At 53.5% G+C, this 18840-nt stretch overlaps 4 protein-coding genes across 4 annotated transcripts; 2 read left to right on the top strand and 2 right to left on the bottom strand.

Annotated features, from left to right (window-relative positions):
* Positions 1–191: 191 nt before the first annotated feature.
* On the bottom strand, positions 192–2110 carry PG994_004613 (uncharacterized protein; the record flags this gene model as incomplete). Its single annotated transcript, XM_066856022.1, has 2 exons — positions 192–1515; positions 1602–2110. 2 exons carry the CDS (start codon positions 2108–2110, stop codon positions 192–194), a joined length of 1833 nt encoding a protein of 610 aa, XP_066718189.1.
* An 8662-nt stretch (positions 2111–10772) lies between these two features.
* Positions 10773–13914, top strand: PG994_004612 (nitrogen regulatory protein areA; the record flags this gene model as incomplete). The annotated part of the gene is made up of 4 exons (XM_066856021.1): positions 10773–11263; positions 11321–11702; positions 11844–13304; positions 13357–13914. 4 exons carry the CDS (start codon positions 10773–10775, stop codon positions 13912–13914), a joined length of 2892 nt encoding a protein of 963 aa, XP_066718188.1.
* Positions 13915–15168: 1254 nt separating this feature from the next.
* On the top strand, positions 15169–15438 carry PG994_004611 (uncharacterized protein; the record flags this gene model as incomplete). Its single annotated transcript, XM_066856020.1, has 2 exons — positions 15169–15195; positions 15274–15438. The coding sequence occupies 2 exons, from the start codon at positions 15169–15171 to the stop codon at positions 15436–15438; spliced, it is 192 nt and encodes a 63-aa protein (XP_066718187.1).
* Positions 15439–15945: 507 nt separating this feature from the next.
* PG994_004610 (uncharacterized protein) lies at positions 15946–16970 on the bottom strand (the record flags this gene model as incomplete). The annotated part of the gene is made up of 3 exons (XM_066856019.1): positions 15946–16385; positions 16430–16781; positions 16890–16970. The coding sequence occupies 3 exons, from the start codon at positions 16968–16970 to the stop codon at positions 15946–15948; spliced, it is 873 nt and encodes a 290-aa protein (XP_066718186.1).
* Between the last annotated feature and the right edge of the window lie 1870 nt (positions 16971–18840).

Genomic DNA, 18840 nt, shown 5'->3' with positions numbered 1-18840 from the left:
CCTCCTCCCTCCCACCAACGAATTCCAATACCTCGAGTCGAACTCGGAAAGCTCGCCGGGCGTGATGGGCGGTAGACTCGGTATGGTCGGCTGCCTCCCCTCGTGGTGGTCCATGTAGACCATGCCTCCCATAGCAGCAGACCGCGGTGGCGGTTGTTGCGACGTTCTTGTTTTCAACGGCGGCACGGGTTTCACACCGCCTTCTTCGTCGTCCCCGTCGTACTCGAGAGTCTTGTATAAGTAACTCTCCGGTATCGAAGAAGTTGCGCCCGGCGTTCTGGGAGCGGCTTCGAACGTGGCGGCGTTTTCGCGAGGGGGCGGGCGCTGCGGTGGCTGCCTGCGGCCTGACCCTTCGGCCCCTCCTCAGTCCTAGGCCCCCCAATAGCAGCGGCGGCGGCGGCGGCGGCGATCCGCTTCTTCTTGTTTGGTGGCGTGGGTGGCAGTGGCGCCGTGGGCGGCGGGGCGTACGGTGTTGAGATCCGGCGCCGGTGCCAGGCTCGTTCGCCTAGGCCGCCTAGGGGCAGGGCGACGTGGTCCGGCGCCTTGGTCAGGGGGCTCACGGGCACGGACTGCGCCGCCGCGGCAGCCATGTCGGCGGTTCGGCGCCACTGCACGGCGGAGCTCGAGCCGATGGCGGGCGGGGTGTGCGGGCCGAAGGGGACGGAGACTTGGCCCAGCAGCACGGAGAAGAGGCTGTCCCGCTCAGGGTTCTGCTGCTGCTGCTCACCACCTGTTGTGCTGGTGTTCTTGTTGGCAGTGTGGTGGTAGTAGCTGGTTGGATCCTTGCCTCCGCTCTCGAGCGCCGGCGTCGTGGGGACCAGGATCTCGTGCGGTAGGAGCCGGACGTCCTTGTCGTGGCGAAACACGTCTCCGCCGATGATGAGGCTCGGTGGGCGATGATGATGATCCCTTGTCCTCGGGCGGCCGCGGCTGAGTCTTCGCTCGTAATGGTAGACCTTGTCGTTGGCGTCGTCGTTCTCGTTATCGTCGACTTTCCGACCCGTCTTGCGCGCGACCACCATGGCCGCGACGCGGGCGTCTTGCTCCAACCGCCGTTTCTTGTAGGTACGCCAACAGAAGAAGGCGAGCGCGCCGAGGAGGACGGCGCCCGACATGGAGCCCGAGATCGCGGCCACCGTCGCCGTGGACGCCGGGGCAGGGGGTCCAGCACCGCCACTGTCCTTTTGGTCCTCGAAGACTATATGGGAAGTAGTTGGCGCTGACGGTGGCGAGAGGGCTCCCATTCCTATTCCTGGCGCTTTAGCAGGAGCGGTTGCCGGGCTCTCTGAGGACCGAGGTGGTCGAGTCGTCGCTGATGTTGACGGCGGTGCTGATGATGACGAGGACTTGTCCTTGCCTGTTGATGATGCCTGTGAGGTGGATGCGAGACTGTATATGGCGATGGCGTCTTTTCCGCCACATGAAAGCCTGGGGCTACCGGGGCAAGCAGAGGTGCAGTTGTCGCCCGATAGCTTAGTGGCCTCGGGGGAAAGGTTTACCGCACAGTAGCATTCGCTATGGGACATGTCAGTATAAGTAACTCGGATCATGGGACAGCACCTTGTCTCTCCATCTTCCATCCCGGTGCGAGATGTACATACCTTCCATTCTCGAGTCCAACATATACGAATTGGCCTGCTGTCTTATTGGGAGACGGCAACTTGGCGCACCCGTCTAGACATGCAGCAACCGTAATATTTTTCGCCTCCAGAGAGGGCGGGCTCGCATAGTCCCGTTCCTGGCCAAAAGGGTGTATGCCTTCAAACCCAGTATGTCCATAACATCCTAGCAGGGAGTACGTCGAGTCGCCCGGGGCCAGTATGGGCTTGTAGGCGATAGTGATGGTGACGGTCCGGGTAACAATAGTATCATCATGCCTAGTAGTAGGCGGCGGGCCTATCTCGAGGACTTCGGACGTCGACACCCCCGGCGGCGGCGGCGGAAGACTTGTTGTGTCCTCGCCTATATTGTAGTTCTCGCTATCGGCAGCCCGGACGAACACGCTTAAAGATGGCGACGTCGAGGGGAGTGATAATAGCAGGCTGATGCCCAGGATCCCCTGGATATAAGACCGCCTGAGACTGAAGGAGTTTGTATTCGTGGTTGACATGGCCGATTTGTCCTACCGACGTGACGTAGTATACGAGTGGTACATGGTCGATCCATCATGAAGGATCATGTCCCATGGGAGATAGAGCCGAAAGACATATGCCATTCCCCTGTTGCCTTCATGTTCCCTAAGCATGCCAGGTGCTTCGACAAAGGTATAGTCGTGGACAATGGCGACGAGACAAAGGCGAACGAGGTCAACGTCGACCTGAAAGCCGCATTCGATCTTTCAACTTGGTCATCGTCATAACGAGGGCGAGGTCATTGCCACCATACCCTCAAACGGGGACTTTCTCGTCTTTTTTTTCATATCGTAGTCTTGAGGCTATCCGTATTGGAGGCACCTATACATAGGTCGCGCGGCCATTTGCCAAATCGGGAGCAGAGGGTCGAATGGATACTCTGAACTGTGTGGATTATAGGGACAACTACCTACTTATTACCTACACGCACAGAGCCTGAAACAACAAAGCACAGTTCATGGCACTGATAAGATACCCTTTTACGCGGACACACGCATATAACAAACGCACAAGAGATAAGGGATTCGATGCTATCACTGAGGGCGGCACGCAATCTGCGGCGCTGATAGCATCATGTAGCCTGACTTGGTATGCAAATCCTACCCGTTTGTGTACGGTTGATAGGTTATTCTGGTATCAACAACATTGTCGGTGAGGATAACCCCCAGTAGCATTCGCAATCCGGGGGTTTGGATGGGTGAAGATAAGCTTCGTCCTGCAGGGGCTGTTGTTAACGGAGCCGGCCAGCAGTTTGTAATACTGCCATTGCGTGCTCCTGGTGCGATTGATAGAGATTGGGAATGTTCATCATCTTCAAATCTGCGCTGATTGGACGATATATGCGTGCAGTAGGATCTTGGCCCCCCATAGCATGTTGGTCATCCAGGTGTCACCTGCCGCTTTGAATTTGCAGCGTAATTACTTCCATGTTCATTGATACCAGATAGGGACTGCTTTTGCATGAGATTAGACAACGAACCAGGACAAAGAGCAGGGCTCACTCTTATAAAGCATGGCCAACTTTCCTTTGTCTCTTGTCTGGTCTCGGAATTGTACTGCTCGATCCCCCGAGGCGACGCACTCCAACGGCGCGACACCCGACCTTGGGCCAGTCTACTTAGGTGAATGATCCGCACACACACACACACACGCGGGAAGCACTTACGAAACACCCACACACACCCACCAACAAAACCCCCCGTGAACGACTGTCATAGAACAACTTGGCTGGGAGGCTTGTTCCTCGCTATACTCGAAGCGGTTTCTTCGGCATCTCAGATGACTGCCATTCGGCTTTCCGTCTCCCGCGATCGAAGCGACGTGACTTCAGCCATCAGGATTAGCAAGCGAGCGAACCGGCTCGAGCCCCGCGTGCGCACGCGAAATTTGACGATCACTTCACGTACATATGTAATCCCACATCGAATCGGGTAAACTGTGCGGTCGCGTGAGGAAGAGGAGGTGGTTGATGGATGATGGGCAATACCTAGGACCCCCCGCGTCAGACTACTCTCGGCTGACGAGTTCACTACGTTTTTGTTGGCTGGTAAACCGCCCACGCCCACACCCACGCCCGCGCCACTGCTCGCCGCAACAACGAACCACCATTGGACCTGTTCGGGTGGCCGATGAACCCCCCAAAACATGGCTGAAAACGGCAATGGACTCCGTGAGCACACCAGGATGAACCGGCTTTTTAGTTCTTTCGTTTGATGATTTAATCAAGGCCGCATGAGGGAATACCCTCGGACGACTCTGGATCCCCGCCCGGCCATGGCGGTCTAGACTCCTGTCTCTGCCCTGCTCGCTACTGCGACCTGAACTCGAAAGGGTGTCCTAGGCGCATGACGAAACGGGACTACAGGTGAAGGTATTAAATGGCCATGTCCGGGAGACCGTCTACATACATTACCAATTGCCTGTACAAGGATTTCCACGGATTTGGACCATCTGGACCATTTGCCTTGCAAGGACAGACAGGGCATTTCATCGTGTGGGGGTAGTTGGTCTGGGGCAGGGGATCTGGTCAAAGTGAAATGAGGGACACAGACCCAGAAAGCCGATCGTAGTTCTCGATGGTCACCGGTGCGGACAAGCAGGCATGCTCAAACGTATTACATACGAATAGAGCCACTCTGGGACAGTCGAGTCTGGGGAATTGGTCAGTGAACGAACCGCCAGGGCTTACTAGCTTACGTACAACTTCCCAGAGAAGCGGTCGCGAATCCTTGAAAACATTACATTTCTTGGTCCACTGGTCCAGGGATTCAACAAAGTGCACTTAACATTACAAGGAAGTACTGACTTGGCTTGGCCACAATTCTTGGGTGTCTGTGTATGCATCTAGTTTCAGTGGGTAAGACACCGGCTCTTTGGGACGGCTATCTCCTTCGATATCTGAATGGTGATTGAACGCAATAATGGACTGACTGACTACATACGTACATGTTGATCTCATAGATCTCATAGATCTAAATTCCTCAACTTGGGCAGCAGTCATCCCTAGTTTGTCATGGGTTATTTTAATGGTAAAAGGCCAACCGAGTTGTTTCTAATCTTCGCCAAACCGCGAGCGGTCAAACACCAAAATGCGGCTCTCTCCGTGTAAAGGGTCCTGGGTCCCTGGGTACATATCTAGATATCTTGTCGAGAAAAGCCTGTCCTGGTAGTTTCCGCGAAAATCAGGCGAAAATAAACCATTTCATAATGCGTGGTCCACCTAGCTGTCAAGGCCGCGAATGAAGTAACCTAGATATTCTATGCAGGCGGACGTGACTCGAGTCCTGTCGGCGAGAAGTAAGTTTGGCTTTGCTCAACATGGATGGATGTCTAGGCGGGCGGTTGGGAGGACAAAAAGCTTGATGGTTTCCAAATACCGGGCGCTCCACGATACCATAAACGGCGCGAGGGCAATGCACGCAAACTAGGGCTTCCTAGCATGTGAACAATAAGGGAGACTTCTCTTCAGCTTTTAATAGATGAGTTTCGATTTGATTTCACGGGCCGGCGATTGGCTGGTGTGCGCGAAGGATCAAGTACATAGTTAGTTAGAGGCTTAGAGCACGATGTTTCGCTACCCACGCCAGCGCGAAGCTACTTGACTTCGCGTCTGCCAAACAAATACTGCATACGTATATCATCCTCCTCTTCGCCGTCAGGCCGTTCCGTTGGCCCTACGACTATTGGGGAAAGCTAGCCTGGATGGTATACCATCTAGCTGCCAACTCAAGGAAGACTTGATGTCGCACGCGGTGGATGTCTTGCTTGGTACGACGTAGCAGCCGGAGAGATGTTTTCGCAATTCACGCTGTCCCAGTTGAGCCGGAAGGCAATTCTTGGTCATGGTTGAAAGTGAGATGTATCCATGCATTCCCCCACTCCCAATCCCTGTGTCCCAGGGTAAGTAAAAAGTAACCGAGGGCTGGGCGGCTCCTTTTCAGCAATTTTGTAGTACTTGCCGCGCTTATTGCTTTTTTAAACTCCTTCCTTTGGGAAATGGTCATGCGTACCGGTCGGTCGTCGGCCGAAAGTAACGGTCCTGACTCGTCGACGTCCCGACAGTAGGTTCAATAGCCCGTGATGGGGCAGGGGTGTTTCGACATTTGACACTTTTTTTTTTTTTTTTTTTTTGCCATACACCACCTGTATCTCGAGCTGCCCTTGCTTTACGTATTCCCATTTTCAAAAAGCCCATTATCAGAGGTAATTACAGTGGGAATCGCAAGGTTGCAAGATGCCCCGTTTGAAAGCTGGTTCAAATGAATATAAGCTGGTTTTTTTTCTCTGTTTCTTTTCTTTCCCAACCCGAGCTTGTGAAGCTGACCCTCCCTCGTGAGTGTGGGGGTCCACCACCCAAAGGCATGCATGAACTGGGGGGTCCCTGGGCAGATGGGTCTTAACGTCTGAGCCTCTAAGGTGCATCGCACCGGTGCGCGTCGTACCCAGTACTTCCGACTACGAGCGGGGCATCCACTGAACCCTTCCTCCACCCCATGCTGTCGGGCACCCATTCATATTGTCTCTTCTCAACCACTGCAGTCATCGTCAGCGGCCTTCCAGGCACTATACCAAGGGATCTCTTACATATTGCTTGCTTCTGGCGCTGCAGGGCTTCTAGAACCCCGCCTCGCGAAGCCGGTGTGTGTTGATCGGCCTCGACCGACACGCCGCGTCGAAGCCATACGCAGTGTGCAACCTCGGGGATTTACATGTGATTGGTTATCACGACAGCTAATACCAATCAATCAACACTCCGGACGAATGAAGGGTTCTGGCCAAAAAAGACTCGAAGAGCGTGGGGAAGTCTACAAGATACTAAATAGCGTGCCCGTGCACACTTATATCCGCCTCTTGGGAAATTTGTCTCCCATGCTTGTGGGTTTATATTTCGTTTCAAGTAAGCATCTCGGCAACTGTTACCACATACACATACATACATACATACGGAGGCGCCGCAGCCTCCCAAATAATATGTAAGTCGACTGCAATCAAATGTCGGCGTTTACTGATCATCGAGTATGCCGCAACCATGGATTTCGGGTGGGACATGCGGAGGCGATCGGGGCCATCTGCGATATGTACGGGCGAATATGCCGTTTGCCGCGGTCTTTAGTTTCTAAATAGAGTAGCGAATCACGTACGTCCTATTAACTACAGATCGCAGGAAGAAATAAATACTCATCAATGCTTGACCTGCAGGAGCTGACCAATGGAGTATAGCACTCCGGCGACATACTGCGACTACTTTTGTGAAATGTCTATCATGATCTCGGTGGATAGCCTCCTGGCTCCTGGCTCCTGGCAGCCTGGCCCAGTCGCCCGGCACCGCGCGACAGCGGCTTGCACCAAAGTCGAAACGCAACCTTGCCGCCCCCTCTCCTGTAACCCTGTACTTTGCTTGCTTTTATCGGCCGCTTTCAGCTGACCTTGCAGTGGCCCGGCCCCAAGAGCCTCATCCGAATTGTATATATTCCCGCAGGCTAGTGGATGACAACGCCGTCTTTACGCCGACAAGCCGCCCTAGTGTCAGGGCGGGACCACCACGGGAAGGACCAAGTGCTTCCGTTCACAGGAGAACCCACCATATATCACGATGATGAAGACTTGTATCGTGACATCCCCTGGTGGACTCTACGCGTCCAACCACGTATGTAAGTACGATACAGCATGTAACAGTCTCGGTATGGGCTCGCTTAGAGTCGCATCTCACGATGGCTTCGGCAAGATTGCCTACCGCCCGGCATGTGAGTGGCTGGCAAGTTACTATACTACGTACGTCCTCCTGCAAGGAACGCCGCAATGGGATAGTGGCAAACTGCACCTGGTGAGCACACACCCAAGCTGAAGAAGGAATGCAAATGTCGACTCCGTGGTCGGGTCTGCGCCGCAAAGATGCGGCGGCACACGCCGCTCTCGAGAACAAGAACACGATTTGCTGCTGGCATCCTTGATGCTACGTCAGAAGGTGTAAGCCAGCGCTCCTATTGAGCAGTCTTTGAATTGACTACATACTGCATATGTAGTAGATATCTTATGACTACCGTGGTAATGTACCGACTATTTACCCTGGTTCGTTGGTATGGCCCTGAATGACATCAGGAAAAGCGGACGAAGAATCACGGACGCTGCTTGGCGCAGTCACTAGTTCACGTCAAGACATACTGGCTCGTGGTCCTTAAAATATAATGCACACATACATGGACACTCTACATTGCATTTTATTTAAGAGAGCCCTATACTCTTCAGTATTCTTTCATCTTTTTGGTATTCGAAAACCCAATTGTGCTTTATTATGAATATTACGAACGTAAAATCAATTTCTCCAGCGTGATGAATCAATCAATCAACCAAGATACGACGAGGGGCCTGAGATATGTGCCTATTGTTTTAAGGAACACAAGCTGGCTCTAATACTCCGTACGGGGCCACCCAACTTTGGATTACAAGTAAGGGAAGCATTGGAGCGTGCCCATGGATGACAAGTATTAAATATGTAAGATCTTAGCAGGGCTCCAGGACCCAGGTGGTGGCAACATCAGAAGACCCATACCGCACTCTGGTATTGTCGCAGTCCGCATGCGCTGCCCACCTGCAGTCTGCTTTTAGAGACCAAATTGCCGTTTCCGGAATCAGCCATGGGGACTATAACATATTTTGAGTTACATTAGGATGACCATATTTGGAAGGGTGTCACCCTCAGACAACAAAATACTCGATAAACACTCGACGACACGCCGTCAATACCAGCTCGTTGTCTTGCGCAAAAGTTGAAGATGAATGAATATTGCTTGACGGGACTTCGGCGCGAAGAGGAGGCTGACATGTACGGCCTTGCAGTTTGACCACGATCGAGAGAGAGAGAGAGAGAGAGAGAGAGAGAGAGAGAGAGAGAACCATATGCCAGCCATGCGACACTGCACCCACAAAAGCATCCAGATCCACACGTGCAACCATGCTAGCGGTATGTAGTACAGTGGCTGGCGTCCAACCACAACGAGTAAGGACTTGCTGGCAAGGATTAGCTAGATCCTTTTGAAGGTCCTCAGATGTGGACTGTCGGGGTCTGTTAGTGCTATATTTCGTAGCTGCATAGGCCCGGCTTGGTTTTCTTTGCGCCCTGACGGTCGGTCGCCCTCTCGGCAAGACCTCTCTCTGTACAAGTAAGAGTGTTCGGGTACAATCGGAACATGCCACGAAACGAGGGAAACGAGGACAGGAGCGAAACTAGAAGACTACTCCGGGATCTGCCTGGGTCTCTCTCCCGCCCCATCAGTCATCATCGCCGTTGTCGCAATTTTGCCGGCGTTGATGAATGAATGTGTATGATGCCCCGATGCATGTCTTTTGTACGTACTTTTACCTCCTTCCGGTGACGGTAGAGGTTGGAGCACAGCATCAGAGAGGGTGGGCTGCCCCCCAGCCAGCAAACGCGGGATGACGCTTCCTTACTTTGAGCCTAAAAGTCCAATCCGTAACAACATCGTGATTTCTTACGTGCCGTGAGGTGGGAAAGAACCAAGTCAGGAGCGAAGAGAGATGCCGATATAGAGCAAAGAGAAGGTATCTGGAATGAGGTCTTTCTTTATGTAATAGAAGAGGGATTCCTCGATAGGTATACATTATGTATGTAGCTAATAATAAGGCATGCTCTCATATTCCCGCGAAAGACGTTGAATGAGGGCGCTCTGACACAGCACAGCGCATGGAAGGCACTCCGTAGCGGCGCCTCTCTGCCTTTGGGTAGACCGACTGACTGGGCTTTTTTAGTGTTTTAAATAACCGACCAGCCAGTCAGTCAATCACACCTGGTCTGCCCCTCAAGTGTAACTGTAACCGCACTTGTTTAAAAGCCAGCCATGCCAGCCGACATCGTCCCCCCACTAAGAGCAATAATTGCGCTGCAGACCGGGTCCACCACCCACTCACTACTTACTACCTGCTGCTGTATGTACTTCGCTTCAGGCGTGAAGCAGAAGCCCGCGCGCTCTTCACCAACATGAACTCTCTGCTCAGTCTGAGTCTGAGCTGGGGGTTTGGAAGGCAGAGAGAGGCCGAGGGTTCCCCTCTCCTCAATTCGAGATCAGATTGGTCCGACCTTTTGCAACCCTGGACAATTGAGCTTCCTGCAGTTGATGAATGGATCATGGATGCGCCCACCCACATTGACCACTTGGTATCCTTGGCTTGACCAGAAAGAACCCTCGCACCTCGACCTCGTACCGGTACTCTGCATGGACCTTTCCCATGTCAGTTCAGTGGGCATACCCCAGCATCTTTTTTTCTACCTCCCAGGCAAGCAAGCATACATGCTACTACCTCATAGCGTGGCTCAAGGAAGGTCGCTCACGTTCATGGTTCTTTCTACCCACGGCAATACGTCGCCATATGATACATGCCTGTACTTACGGCTTCCTCAAAGTACTATTAGCCAGTAATAATAACCTAGTGGCTGTAGTGGGTGGTGGAAGTCTCTTCTTCCCATGCCATGCCATTGTGCTCTCTCCGCCCTCCACACACAACCAAACCAAGCAGTAATTCTCTCGTTTCCCCTCCGATCCTCACAGGTCTGGTTCTCCTCTCCAACCCTGCCTGCCCGTTCCTCTTTGGTCAGTCCAGCGCCTGAAGAGCAGTGGGACCCTATCCGTAAACATACATACACCCAAATCCGAGAGTCTCAGGGCATCCGATGCATATAGAGTCAGTCTACATTATGTAGAGAGCAATTACCCTGCTGTGGATTCAATCGGCCCTACAGCTAACGCCGCTCCTGCTCCCGTACCCTTACCGAGCCGGTGTTCCAGACTATCCCTCCCCCATTACTACGAAAGACCACAATTATTACTATTAGAGAACCAGAGAGTGGCAAACGGGGGGGAGAGGGCACTTGCTTTTCTATACCTCACTCACTACACACCTTAAGTACAGACTACACTACCCTACCCTACCAAAAAGCAGTTTCTATTACATACTCGTTATCCAAATCGAGCGGCTGTTAACCGAACTCTGAGACGTGGGGATCTGAGATCTTATTGTGTTGTATTGTACCAACCAAGTATTACACAAACCTTCGGCGACAGAATCGCACAAGACCTGGACAGCGTCACCGGTCTCGCATGAGACCACGGCGTTGAACGTACGAGAATGGCCGCCCTTGCGACGTCACCCATTTCTTCTTCCGCCACAAGTCCTTCCAGAGTAATGGACCCCACGACGACAGAGCACGACTTCCGCTTCCCGCGCAGGCCCATGGACTCGATGTCCGCTGCGCTGGCCGACGAAGGGAACAACCAGAATGCGATCTTCACCGGCGCCGACGAGAACAGCCCCAGCGACTTGCGCATGCAAGAATTGAAACTGGGTCTCCCTCCGTACTCCGGCGCGGGCGGCGACAACGGTGCGGGCGGCATATTGGCTTCTTCCATCTTTCCCACTTGGAGGGATGGCATGGCTGGTCAGGATGGAGACCTCGAGCAGATGCAGCAGAGTGATCCCCTCGCGACCCAAATATGGCGCTTTTTCAAACAAACGAAGCAGAACCTACCCTGCCAGGAGCGGATGGAAAATCTTACATGGCGCATGATGCACGCGAAGTTGCGCAAGGCGAAGCGGGAGGAAGAGGCCGCGGCTAATAAGTATGTTTGCGAAGTAATTGCGTGCTTTCAAGATGGATTGTCTAATCGTTCCGTCAGGGCATCGACTCTTCAACCATCGGTGAGCAATAATGCGGGGACTACGAGCAACAACACCCCCAGTGGTATTGCTCAACTGAGGAAAACGTCGGACCAAAACCTTCATCAACCCGAGCCGATGAATCTCGACGACTTCATATTCTCCGAGAATGTTGCCACGCCGGCAGGTTTGGCGGACACGCCGTCGCCTGAACTATCTGCAAAGCACTTAAAAGACAAGCCAGCACATGTTACTGCTGCCGCGATTCCTATCAAAACTCGCAAGGCGCCTCCGCAGCATTTTGTGCCGCAATCTGTGCCCGTACCACCGCACCAAAAACATCAGGACGAATTCGGTTATGTCACTAGGCATGCTCGAAAAACGAGTGTCGATGAGCGACGGGTGAGTGTTCTTTATCTATGCGGGAGAGGAGAGGATGGTGCGCATGATGGCACTGTCGAATCACAAGGCCTCGCTTGCCCATGCAGATCATTCCTCTATCTCGGCCCTGGTATTGGCGCAGATAACTAACCCTCCTTCCAGACTCGAAACCTCAAGCGTCCTGCCGACTTCTCCCCTCAAGTCCCTGCGGTCAACAGCAACTCGGTCGCCAATGGATTAGATGCTGACTCCGATCTCCATGAATACTCTCTAGATCAACCTCATTCTGCCCGCATGGGTCAAATGTCCCACTCTGGTGTACCCTTTCCGCTTGACACTTTCCACATGGAGCATGACCCCATTATCACGTCTGCAGGGCCCTTCCAGCAGAACTTCTCCTTTTCACCGTCGACATCTCCCATGGTCACACATGGTTTCTCCAACATGTTCAACCAACACCCCATGGGACAGGGCTCCCTAAACTCGCACGGCTTCTACTCGCCTCCTGGCTCTGCCTTCCCTTCGACTGCAAGCACGCCACATCCTATGCCCGACAACGAGAACATGTTCTTCGGGTCGGTCGATGTTCGACAGCAGAGGCATCAAGCCTTCCGTCATGGACATGGCCATGGGCCATTTGACAATGCGATGGGACAACAGTTCATGCACCAAGGAAACAACGGCGCCATGTTTCAAGCACCGAACACCACGGGTCCAGAGACCGGAAATGTGTTTGCGCCATCGAACAACTTTGGACATGTCGATCCTAGCCAGGTATTCCATTCAGACAACCAGGCACGGTCTCCTGGTGTAGGCTTAATGCAAGAAAACATGTTCTCTTTCGGGGCCGACTCCGACAATGAAGACGACGACGGCGGTGCGTTCCCAGACCGCAACATGGCATCGCACCAAGGCTTCTCACCAGGAATGGACGAGTCGGCGATGGACATCAGCCATTCCAATGCACTTCAGTGGGATGCCACTCTACCTGGCCAGTTTAGTACACAAGCCGCACGGTATCCTGGCGGACCGACTCGTAAACAGGTCACTATCGGTGGCACTACCACCGATCTCTTCGACGCGAATGGCGAATGGGAGGGCCAGCGCAGTCTATCACGCTCACATTCCCAGTCGTTCAAGCCTAGCAATGGCAGAAACGGAAAGATACCCCGAAACGCTTCCACCCCGGGCGTGAATATGTTGGGCCACGGCAATGCTTTCGACAGACTTGCCCAATCCAACCCCAATTCGCCTCCACCCGACGGACCAGGCCATGCTTCCGGTTTCTCGTCGGTTGCACCAAGCAGGCCATCGTCCCCCTCTGCGTCTAAGCAAGGCTCCACAACTAATCTTCAGACCGCCGCCGCCAACCAAGGAGATGGCAATGCCCCCACCACTTGTACCAACTGCTTCACACAGACCACACCTCTTTGGCGGCGAAACCCCGAGGGGCAGCCGCTTTGTAACGCCTGCGGCTTGTTCCTGAAGCTACACGGTGTCGTTCGACCACTCAGCTTGAAGACGGATGTTATCAAGAAGCGAAACCGTGGCTCGGGCGCCAGCTTACCGGTCGGAGGTACTGCCACTCGATCCAGGAAGAGCGGTGCGCCGGGCAACGCATCTGTGCCCGGTTCGCGCAAGAACTTAACCCCTGGCTATAACCACGACGACCAAGCCTACTCAAGCTAGTACGCCTCCCGCCACGGCCAACCGTGCTGGCAGTGCCAACGAAGGCGATAGTCCTGCTAGCGGTGGTGCCGGCTCTGGCGGTAACACTGCGGGAAGCACCCCTACCAGCTACGCAGGCTCTTCGAACGGTGCTGTTGGTGGGAAAGGCGTAGTGCCAATTGCTGCGGCTCCCCCAAAGAATGCCCCAGGCCCCGGCGCCGCATCTTTGCCGCGCAGTGCGGGTACCACGAACGCATCGAAACGTCAGCGCCGGAGCAGTAAGAGCATTGGGCCGAACGAGTCCAGCGGAATGGATATCGATAGTCCCGAGAGCTCTACTGGTTCTAACGATGCGGCCCAGTCTGTCGGGTCATCATCAAACGGGTTTATGAGTGGTATGGGCAACCCAGGCAACCTTGGCCTGGCAAACGGCTTTGGCATGACGCAACGGCCGATGATGGGTCCAGGCATGGTGGGCATGTCTTCAGGACCTCAGAGCGGCATATTGAACCCTGGCGCCAATAATGGTCCACAAGAATGGGAATGGCTCACTATGAGTCTGTAAGCAACGTCACTTACGGGCCTCTGCCGTGGCTTGTCGCGCTGGACGTCTGATACGCCTCTGCATGTTCCTGGTCCGCGGCCGCTGGTTGAAGACTTACCAATGGATTACACATGGTTCGTTGGGCTTCCTTGAGGTCCTCCTCCTGGCTCTGCTATTTATTTTTGATACCAAGTACCAGCTTGCAAGTCCGGGGTTTCATCATACCTCTCGAGCTGGTTTCCTTTCGTCGTTGTCTCAAGGGACAAATTAAGTGAAGCCCACACTTCCCTTGGCATGTATATTCACATGATATAGGAAGTTGATGGCACACTATTTGATGATCGTCAGAGACTCATGATGTATACATACACAACATACATGCTCAGGGGATATAGCCATGCTGAGTGGTTTTCCGGTATACACTTTATGCAATACAGGCTGGGGATACCAAAGACGTGCCGTGGAACAGTTTCACTATTTACATGTTACTTTTGCTGGAAGATATTTCTTGATGAGTTGGCATGGATGGGATTATGCCCATGATGGATCACGATCGTTTCTTGCTTGCTGGTCTTGGAAGGAAGGAACATTATGGGACGAGACAGCTGCGGCCATCTACAACATATTCAAATTGCCTTGCGAAAGCGTTCGCAGGGTTCGGCACGGATAGAGAATTTCTGGGAGAACTTGATACCATTTTGATTTTGATTGTTTATGGAGAGGAGCTCTGTTTTCTAGAAATGGAGTCTTGTTGGCTGTTTCCCCCCCTTCCCCTTCTTTCTCCCTTTCTCCTGCTTTGGGGGAGTGGTGATATCCGAAATCGTTTTACCTGGCACATACGCATAGTCTACGGGGTTGCCACTGCTACTGCCAACGTATGTATGCCTGTCCTTTCTGCCTGCCCAGTTTATTGCAGAGGTCGAGGGGAAGAAAAGGGAAGGCTTCCTAACGGAGGCAAATGCAGCTGTTTCTTCGAGAGCGAACGGCGCTGGCGGGAACTGTTTGCTTTTACTTTTTTTGTTGACTAGAGAGGGTGGTGCGTGTGTGGCTCGCTCGGGGTTGGTCGGTCGGTCACATGATGAATGACAAATGATACAAGCTACGCCGCGTTCTTTGCTTGCTGCGACGTTTTCCCGCGATAGTTATATTTACCTCCCAACGAATACATACACTCAACTGCACATATATTTGGCGTTGTCCACCTGGGGCTTGCTTGAATTAGTCGGTGATCCGAAAAAACCGTACAGTAGACAACGTGATTGCGATTCTGAAATCATGTCTCGAGAAGATCGGGACCAATGCGTAAGTAAGGTATTGATGTCTCAGGGATGCAAACGATAAAGGTCCATTCGCAATACTCTTTTCTGCTCTGTTTCCTAGCTCCCAAGCTCCCACCTACCTACCACCGGTCTCAGGCAGGAGCAGGAGTCTTCAAAGTTAAACGAAACCAATGGCGAAAACGGAAGGGCCATGATCACCTATCAACAACCCCTGCAGTCGACAACCATCCGAGCGGCTGCCAATGGCTGGGAGGGAGGCAAGTAAACGTTTTCTTCCAGCAGACTGCCAGCAACATTCCACGAGCTAGTGACTACAAGATGAAAATTTAGCAATGATGTGTCACAGATGTGGAAACAGTCCAATATAGAAATGCAGTAGTATCCTATATATTATTTAGTTTCGAGGAAACTTTGCTAATTTCAGAACCCATTCACGGGCTAATGGAATAAACAACAACAAGCTATGAAGTCGCAACATATCCATCTATCGTGCCCATTATATACAGTCTTTTCAACCTATTTTTTCTTCCTCCACAATAATCTTCAAGCGCGCGCGAGTGATTCAGTCGCAAAAGGTACGTCGCAACAACAGCAAGCAAATACTATGATAGTAGTTGTGTAGGGAATAAGATGCACCCATCGCATGTGAAAATGCTTCCAACGGAAATCAGAATGTGTAATAAAAGGGGTGTAGTGGTGACACAGACAGCAAGAAGGGAGTTTGGCTAATTTTGCTTGACAATGAGTAAGAAGCAGGCAGGGTCGACTGCTCTTACAAAATGCCAGCAATGACAATGACAGCGCCGAGCGCAATGCCCATCATGCCCGTGACCATGCTGCCCTCGGAGGCACCCATAGGCGAGCCGCCAATGCGCGCAGCCCCGTTCCCGTTCGCGCCCGCCGTCGAGGTAGCGATGCCGATGGTGGTGGATGTGGTCAGGTCGCCGCTGACGGCAGCAGCGACAGTAGCCAGACCGGTGAAGGTGGTGACGGCGTTGCCGTCGGCCGCGTTGGTCGTCGTGATGGTGACGGTGTTGGTGGAGGTGGCGGCCCACTTCCAGCCATTGCCCCAGCCGACCCAGCCGTTGAAGCCGCCCTGCACGTTCCAGCCGCAGCCGGGGCCCGAGAACCAGGGCGAGCCGTCGTTGAGGCAGCCCGTCACCGTCACGACGCCGCCGGTCCAAGTCTGGAGCCCGAGTACGCGCTCGCCCACTCGGACCACTGCGCGTTGTTACCGCTATAACCACCCCAGTTACCCTGGCCGCCGTTGCCGCCAGAACCGAAGTTGTGCGAGCCGCCGTTGTTGGGGCCCCAGCCGCCGGGGGCGCCCCAGGTCACGGGGCCGTTCGGCAGGGTGACGGTGTGGACGCCCGTGGAGCCGGCCGACGTGCACTCGGCCCACTGCGAGCAAAGCGAGGAGCTGAGCTTGGCGTAGCTGCTGACCGCGGTGGGCGTGGCCTTGCAGCCGGCGGCCAGGCAGGACGAGATCTGGGCGCCCTTGTTGGAGTTGCAGTAGTCGGACTGTGCCGGCCAGTAGGGGGCCGCGTTGTTGCCCGAGGTGGAGCTGGCCGAGGTGGCGGCGGCGTAGGCGGAAGACAGGCAGGAGTGCTAAGAGATGCGGCGCAATGTCAGTCGAGTAGGTCTTTAAATCATGGGGAGAGAGTCGTTGCAGACGCGGTAGGCGGTAAGAAGACGAAGAAGATTGTTTTGACTTACAGCACACTCAGGAGCTCCGTTCCACCATTGCGCCGAGGCGACAGAAGGGGCCAAGACGGCGACAACATTAGAAGTCTTCATATTGGTTTGATGTTTTGGTTTGGTCGAGGTTGATTTAGCAGACACTTGCGTGTGTGTGTGTGTGTGTGAGTCTGTGGTTGAGTATTGATATAGGATTATGAGGACAGTGGCTGGTTTGTGGAGGGGGGGGGGGGCAGACAAGACATATACTTATATGACTTCTCACTTCTCTCTCTGATCCGGGATCGATGCACAAGACCCGGCATGTGTCAGATCGTGTGGGTACAAGGATACGCGGAAAAGGAATAAGAAAGGATCAAGCCTCCCCTCCATCTCACTACATCCAAGCTGGATGTCATCATCACCATCATGGCAATGGCCACTCACTACCCCCAAACGGGCGACTACCCACCGAAAGCTGAAGAAGCGTTGCGGCTCTGACGGGACACGTAAGTTGCTTGTCCATCAGGGCGGCGGGAGGAAGCAGCGCCACTTGCCCATAGAGTTCTTATCCTTCCCTCCGCTCTGTGTCAATAAATAAACAGAGAGAACAAACAGGCTGCATGACGCTATTCCAGCGGGGGAGGAAGGCCGCACCAAGGCAAGGAAGGTGTATACAGGATTTTGCTAAGTATAGGACAAGCTCCCCAGGGCTGCTAGCACTAAGACTAAGAGAAAAAAGAGTTGTGTCTCTCTCTTGGTGTGGAAGCTGAAGGATCTTCCACCGCGAGCCGCGCGTCGTATTATACATCATAGAGGCACTGCGGTAGGCAGTGGGAGGGGTGCACTACACGCTTTCTTCTGCAGGCAAGAAGCTGTGCGTAAGTATGCAGGATCGGGAGGCGTCAATGCCAATGCGCCGACGAGGTAGGCCGTTGCGTCGTCAGGCAAATCCCCGTTTGGGTATGGCTTCTGTACTACCTACCTACCTACTGAGTATACATCTCGGCGAGGGGGGAGGTCGGTGTGTCGGCATTTGGACGACAGAGCAAAGCCCCCTTTCAGCTACGTGGCAACGGTGTGTCACTGCATGCTTGCTCAGTCAGGCGGGCTGCCTACCGCTGGCGATTCAATCCACCAGAAAGAAAGAAAAGCCGTTGGTTGGTGTCTCGCGACATGTTTTCCCAGCGGTTTGGATCGAGTTATGGGAGTGGCTCGGCGTAAGCTTTGGCCCCCGTCGTCAAGGGACATCCCAAGGTTGGGGTAGTCCGGAGGGGTGGGTCCAGCGCAGGCACCGGTCCCGAGAAAGCAAAGAGAGGAGAGTGAGGAAAAGAGACAGTACCGATAGAATTATTGGAGTAGATGCAGATCTCATGGGACCGATTGGCAGGGCCAAGTCCCGGTGTCTCTGTTTAATGTCCTGGGCATCGTTGCCTTCGGTGGAGGCTAGTATAAGTCTCGGGCTTGAGCTTTTTTCGAGACACAAGATCGTCAAGATGAACCACGTTCGTTGAAGATGGAGCCTGATGGTGACGACGACGACGACCAAGCTGGCGCCATGCCGACAGCAAGACGCAAGGCATAGTTGGTAGACCACAGCACAGACCTTCCAGCCTGCCTCTTGTCCTACCTACTGTCTCGCTTGGCACAGGAGCTTCAAGCAAACCACGGGATGAAGGGATTGAACAGATGACTAGCATAATTGCGACTATAGTCGGGTGATGGTTCGTCATCCCAGGCGCTCACAGTAAATATAGACGTTCAAGGGTCCAATGGGCGGTATGGAAATTGTATTTCATTACAACACTGTTATACATGATGGTCCAGTAATACGACCTTGAGTGCTCTCCTGACCCTTCTCAGGTCTGTCTGGCCGGCCCCGTGCCGTCATTATCCTGCTTGGCTTAACACATGCGCATACTGAATAGAAGAGGGCTTGCTTTGCCTAAGCCCCCTGTTTAGGCCCCTTTAACCCATAACTCCGGCAGCT

This window comes from Apiospora phragmitis (assembly GCF_038363925.1).
Source record: "Apiospora phragmitis strain CBS 135458 chromosome Unknown utg000005l:1.0-4161743.0:1.0-4166827.0, whole genome shotgun sequence".
Lineage (NCBI taxonomy): Eukaryota > Fungi > Ascomycota > Sordariomycetes > Amphisphaeriales > Apiosporaceae > Apiospora > Apiospora phragmitis.
This window is presented reverse-complemented; position numbering and strand designations above follow the sequence as displayed.